We start from the raw sequence: 6,382 nt of genomic DNA, 5'->3' as shown, positions 1-6,382 counted from the left end.
TGAATGAAAAAACTTATTTGCCATTAAATAATCTCTAACATATAACTATTACATGGTTGCTTTAGGGTATACGGCTAACAACAGTTGCTTTGCAAGGTGAGCACAAGGATTGGACTGTTGTTACACATTAGCATCGACTCAGTAATGTTGATGCTTTTGTTGAGGAAAAAGTTAAGAAAAGGTCAAAACCTGAGTGTCATTTCTATGGATAAGCAGGCAATGAACCGGCAGAACTCAGTCATCAAATATGGGATATTGGCCAGGCCATTTATGGCGACGCCCTAATCATCGTACTCGTACTTGTAGACAGATAGGATGGCATTCATAGTACATTCGATTAGATTTTGTGATGTCACTGTTGCTCACTGTTGCTCTATTGTACTCATTCTTGAATCTTGATGGATCCTACAATGCAATTACTTTGAAGTCGCCCTACTATTGTTTGTTACATTCTTAACATAGGGCTTCGAATGAGTGACGCTTTGACATGATTGTGCCTCTTTGCGTGTGCATATTAGGAGCTAGGATCAAGAAGGTGACCCCCTATATCGCCAGCGAAAGGAATCGCCCACGGGGTATGCAAATCAATGGTAGAAGATAAACAGAGATTCGGATGTTTTTGGTTGGGCATCCAAGATGGGTGTATACCCTGTGGGCCAACATAATTGATGTTTCAACAGTGAAAGACGCGTGTCAAACATTAAGACAAAAGTACTCTTCGGAAAGAGTTCACCCAACCACTGCACTTTGTCTCCATATGGGAAGAGGCTTTCCAGTTTCGAGTTGCTTGAAGAAATTGTTGCTTGAGTTTCTCGTGGGGCCGGGTAGATTCGTCACCTTAGTCTTTGTTAGCCATTTCTATGGGCTCTTGGGACACTTTTTTTGACGAGGTCATCGGCAGCCTAATCACATGAAGAGCATGTCATGACTCATGAGGAGGCTTCACTTACCAAGTGAAAGGCCCTGGCATTTTTTGTTTCGTTTAATGCTCCGTAACACTTCCTCAGCCAGGCATGGTTGTACTGAAATCAAAGCTTTCTTGAAACCAAAGAATTGTTAGGCACAAATGGAAACTTTGCGCTTTTAAACTAGGCATCCATTGAACACAACCCTTAGTTGCACAACCGAAGATTGACATTGTGATTTGAAAACCATAACTTGATCGTTCTGTCTCCTTAGTTGAGAAAACTAGACTTGCAGACAGCCGAAAGACACAAAAACAAGACATCCATAGTTTCTAGATTGTCAAATCTGCAAGGAATTGGAGAATCTCTTTCTCAGAACATTGACAATTTGCTCCTTATGTAGAAGAGACCGGAAGGACCGCCGTTGGGCAGGAGTGCCAACCTCACTGCAATTTTGGCACCTTCTTCCACGGTTAAAATGCCACTGTTGTAGTTTATATCGGTTTGCACGAAGCCAGGGCACACGGAATTGATGCAGAACCTCGGATATTTCCTTGCAAGGATCCTCGTGAAGGCGTTCATTGCTGCTTTTGACATGGTGTTGGCTGAGAGAAAAGTTGGCCAACCTTTTGTTTGTAATGACCCTTCCTTGAAGTCTCTCAAGAATTGGTTCAGGACCTCATCTATTTGCTCTTCTGTTAGGCTTTCGGCATCACTTAATATGGCATTGGCCCATTCATTTTGAATGTTCTGTATCAAATATAACATCAAACAGAACTTTTTCTGTAAAATGTTACTTATCAAAGGCTATGAATCGAGCAGTTGCGCTTTCATTCTTATCAAAACCTGCTAGTATAAGGCAACTTACTGATGGTTTATACTCATAAACGTGACACCACTGACAAATTCATTGCTCCGTAGATTTGACATTTTTTTTTTCTTTCTGGGACAATACATGATGTCCTGGGATTGTTAATTGTGGAAACTCAATACTGTAGACAATTCTCTTGGACAGTACGTGATGTAGAAAACGTTCTTAAAAGAAATCCAACAGTTCATACCTCTAGCTTTCCCATGAAGGAGGAAACATTGACAATTTTCGGTGAGTCGGATAACTGCAGGAGAGGCATGAGTGCTTCAGCAGTTCTTCTAGCACCATAGTAGTTTGTCGTTATACAATCTACAGCTAAATCATACGTTTCGCTCCTCAGTTTTGTCCAGTGGGTTCTCACTCCATTCTGCATCAGGAAGAAAGGATCTCTCATAAATCAGCCGATTTTCTGAGACAATAAGTAAAGTGTTTTTTACTTCAATGCCAAAACCAAAATATGAACAGTTTCTAGGACAAAATAGTCCTAAGGAGACAAAAGTTTAACTCAATATTGCTACCGGTGTGTACTATTTACTTCCATGCATGTTTAGTGCTTTTCTTTGCTCAGGCTCATTAAGATTACTTACTGCATATAAAGCATCTGTGTCTACCCTGACTCCAACAATCCCAGCATTATTCACCTGCACTGACAATTCAGTTTTGTGTATCATTCACCCGGTTTCCAAATCACAAATAAAGCAAACACATAAAAACAGCAGAAAAAAATACGTCCAACTGTCTAAATTCTGAAGAATCTCCACTACTTAATACAAACCCCCGAGAGTAAACTCCCACAGATTAGTGTTAAGGCCGACTTTGGGGCGTACCAGGATGTCAAGTTTACCGAAATTTGTCCTGATGAAATTGGCCAAAGAAGTTATACTAGCCAGATCTGTGACATCAAGCTGATGAAAAACCACCAGCTCAGAGAACAAGCAATCGGATTCCTTCAGCTTATCCAACGCCTCAAGACCCCTTTTCTCATCTCTGGCTGTTAGAATCACTCTGATCCCATTAGAAGCTAACTGCTTCACAGTCTCCAATCCAATCCCTTTGTTTGCCCCTGTCACAACTGCTAACCTGTAACAGCAGGAGAAAAACAAGTGATGAACATGTGGGGTTGAGTTGAAGCTGAGTCGTGACTCATACTCGGTGACTAACTAAGCCAGCGGAAGGACTACGTGAGTGACTCTAAGTACCTTCTTGCTGCTTCTTCCATTGATGGTGAGAGGTTGTGTTGCAGCAATGGACAATGAAAATGGAGCTTTCAGTCTTATCCCAAACTGGAACTTGCCTAAACTGTGTTCTATGACTCTGTTTCCTGAGTACTGATAATAAACAGTCGGTCGCAAGCCATCACAAAAATGTGCACATTCTTCTTTTTCCGCACGCGAAAGAGCTACAAAAGAAGAAAAATAAAGACTAAAACCCTTTAAAAGTAATAAGTGACGATGTCTCATGCAATGCTTCCATAGCTCCGTTTTGCTAAAAGATAAGTTCACTATGTACTTTCTTTTTCTTTTCTTTTCTTTTTCTATATCGGGAGTAGGTCCGTTGTTCTAATTGTCAAACGAAAGAGATGAGCCATGTGTTGCTCGGCAGTCACATGGACAAATTGGTCAAAAATTGTAGATTATCTGATGAAATGGGGAAGATGCGAGGTTGTGCCACGAGTCCTTGGATTATCCCGACATGGAAGCATTGACCTCCAAGTACGTAGGCTTGGATGTGACTTGGGTGCAGAGCCGTGTCATCAGCCCTCTCTGTCATGCAGATGGTTCTGTTCTTGCCATTAATCCAAGTTTTGTCAACTGGGAGAATATTTTCCTTTCCCAGGAAACAAAGTACAATTCTAGAATTACTTGCTAATATAGTAGAAGATGTAAGTTTTATAATGGCGAATCGGCAACAGCACCTTTTATATCAATTCGTTGGGGCTCTGACCAACAGTCGGCGAGAATCCACTGTCGTAGCATCAAGATAAGGAAAATAATGAATTTCTCTTCAAACGAACTTATCGAATAATTTCTTCACCATTATTGAAGAATTCGTTGCATTGAAAAAGTGAAATTCTTATTTTCTGGTGTGCCCCAGTTGTTTTCCTTTTCGTGTTGATAATCTTTCTATTAATTAACAATGCTCCTCCTCTTCCAAGCACTCTTCATTTCCCCATTATTAAAAAAAGCCAAATTCACATGCCCTTTCTCTTCTTTCACGTGCCCATTTGGATGAGTGAAGCTGAAATTCTGCAGCTTTTATGATGACCCTACTTTTCTGCCGACGGAGGAAGAGGGAACCCAAGAAAATGAAGATTTTGCTGTAAAAGAACTGTACAATCAAAGACCCAAGGGGTGGAAGAACTCTTGCAGATCCCCAATATCAGCTCCAAGATTTCATTTTTGTTTTTTCAGGCCTCTAAGGTGAAGAACAAGACCGTGGGGCCATCGTTTTTGTGGTTCATTTTCTCCAGAATCTTTTGTTGGTGAGAGAATCCGAACGTGTCTAAAGACCTACCACAGATTGCCCATCACTCTGCCTGTGATCTTGGAACCAGGTTGGTCGGCTCAGCAACAGCGAAGCAGCTCACTAACTGCTTCGCCTATGCTGGTGGAAATGGTCCAACGTTGGACCTCCCTCTTTTTCCATCCTCCTGGTAAAGGGAGAAATAAATCTGTGTATTACTTTAAAAGCTTTTGTTTTTTACTTGCCCATGGTTGCATACATATTTCTCATGCAGATTGTGGAAATGCGAAACAAGACTCACAGGCGACTCGCAATATGAAAACGATCAACAATCCGCGCGCAGGTTATTTCGAGCTATAAAATTTAATAGAAGTTTTCAACTGGGTGTTTTTGAATCTAGAAAAGGGTAGTATCCCATAGAAATTAGGCAATGATTGGTTCCAGAAATTTACTTCTACCTTGTCTAATGAAGTGAAAGATTGCTGTTGTAATGAGCTGTGAATGGATGATAAAACATGCAGGTTGGTATTTGTGCACATCTTAGCAGCAGTTTGAGGTAGGCACGGTCATTATGGCCGGACTCATATCACACAGCTCACACCAAAAGAGTCATCCATATAAGACACCAGTGTCTCAGTATCATGCATTAGCCATTCCATTGTTCTAACTCATACTCACACACAGACAATAGATTTCAAATCTCCAAGCTTCTCACTTGCAGAATAACGCATGTAATATTCTTCTTCTCATTTTCACATAACGCAATTCGGTACTCTATGCTTCTTAAGTCTAATGATTGTCTGAGGAAGCCACAAGCTTTGACATGGCTGTTACTGTCCCGCAGAAATCGTACCACTCGTCGAGGGACTCGCATTCGAATGCGGAAAACCAAGGCTCGCTTTTCTTAGGAACTTTATTGTCTTAGCTATGTCTAAAGCATAACCAAGCAAGAACCTCAAAACTAAACTAGGGAGTTTTAAGAATGAATCCATGATTTTCACGTCTCTTTTTGCTTAGATTTAATGCTTGCTCATCTCAAAGAAACCTCAAAACTAAACTAGGGAGTTTTTAGAATGAATCCATGATTTTCATGTCTCTTGCTTAGATTTAATGCTTGCTCATCTCAAGTCTTATAGTTAGTTGAGTAAACTACAATTTTTAGGCATGATTTTTACTTAATATAAATCCATGTAACAAAGTGAAAGATTTATTCAGTTAAACAATGTATAAAAATCATATGAATGGTCCATCGAACGATGTATTTCTATTACATATAACTACAATGGCTCGAGTAAAAACGGAACATCTTCAATTAAATTTAGGAAGGACGATTCTTTCGCCACTTGGAAGGACATTATTTTCAATTAAAAGGAAGACGATCCTTCTGTGCCTTGAAAGAGTCGGCCAGATAGGCCGCCATCGGGCAACAAGGCAAGACTCTTGAGACACTCTGCGCCTTCTTCTGCAGTCAAGAGACCGGCATCGTGACATATATCCATCTCGACGGATCTAGCGAAGGCGCAATTTACACGAAACGTGGGGTACTTTGGTCTCCAGAGAGCCCTGCCTAAAATCTTTAGAAACTCCTTCAATACCTCGTCCACCTTTTTATTCTGTGAGGCATTCGGCATTGCTAAACATGTTCTCGGCCCAGCCATCTGGTAAATGCCGATCTCAAGGTCAGAGAGATGATTAAAATGTTACTCTCTCAAGAGAAAAAAGTCTAGCTTTTCTTAAAGCTCCATCTGATTCTCATGCAAAAATGGAGCCTGCGTCGGATTCGATAGCTCAACGGTAAATTTCCATTCTTGAGCTTGAATCTAGTCAGTTCTAGAGATGAGAAGAGAGGACTTGAAGCTGTTGACAAGCTCAAAGGGGTTTCCTGTCTGATCATGTTTGTCTTCCACCCGCTCGACGTCTCTGATCCTGCCAGCGTTTCATCTCTTGCTGCTCAAGTGCCCTAGTGGAGACAACTTTCGCCGCATATTATTCGTAAAAGTCAGCGTTCAAATATGTATAGCCATCAAAATCAATCTTAAAACTGACTAGATTCGAGGTTGAGAAATGAGCTCAAACATGTCATCTGGATAAAAGCCATGCGAACAGCTTCATATTACAGCGTAGGTGGACGAATATAAAATAA

At 40.8% G+C, this 6,382-nt stretch overlaps 1 protein-coding gene across 1 annotated transcript; it reads right to left on the bottom strand.

Annotated features, from left to right (window-relative positions):
* Positions 1-1,116: 1,116 nt before the first annotated feature.
* On the bottom strand, positions 1,117-3,207 carry LOC104442081 ((+)-neomenthol dehydrogenase). Its single transcript, XM_010055378.3, has 5 exons — positions 2,976-3,207; positions 2,604-2,856; positions 2,364-2,417; positions 1,967-2,143; positions 1,117-1,655 (listed from the first exon to the last, which is right to left on the bottom strand). The coding sequence occupies exons 1-5, from the start codon at positions 2,993-2,995 to the stop codon at positions 1,278-1,280; spliced, it is 882 nt and encodes a 293-aa protein (XP_010053680.2). The 5' UTR covers positions 2,996-3,207; the 3' UTR covers positions 1,117-1,277.
* Positions 3,208-6,382: the final 3,175 nt, after the last annotated feature.

Source organism: Eucalyptus grandis, chromosome 4, assembly GCF_016545825.1.
Source record: "Eucalyptus grandis isolate ANBG69807.140 chromosome 4, ASM1654582v1, whole genome shotgun sequence".
Taxonomy (NCBI): Eukaryota; Viridiplantae; Streptophyta; class Magnoliopsida; order Myrtales; family Myrtaceae; genus Eucalyptus; species Eucalyptus grandis.
The sequence above is the reverse complement of the archived record's forward strand: the minus strand, read 5'-3'. Positions and strand labels throughout refer to the sequence as shown.

Excerpts from the sequence above, each read along its gene's own strand:
- LOC104442081 (XM_010055378.3), bottom strand. The coding sequence starts at position 2,995 with ATGGAAGAAGCAGCAAGAAG. Across the intron at positions 2,857-2,975 it reads ATGGAAGAAGCAGCAAGAAG|GTTAGCAGTTGTGACAGGGG; the intron begins GTACTTAGAGTC and ends CTGCTGTTACAG. Across the intron at positions 1,656-1,966 it reads CCTTCATGGGAAAGCTAGAG|AACATTCAAAATGAATGGGC; the intron begins GTATGAACTGTT and ends TATTTGATACAG.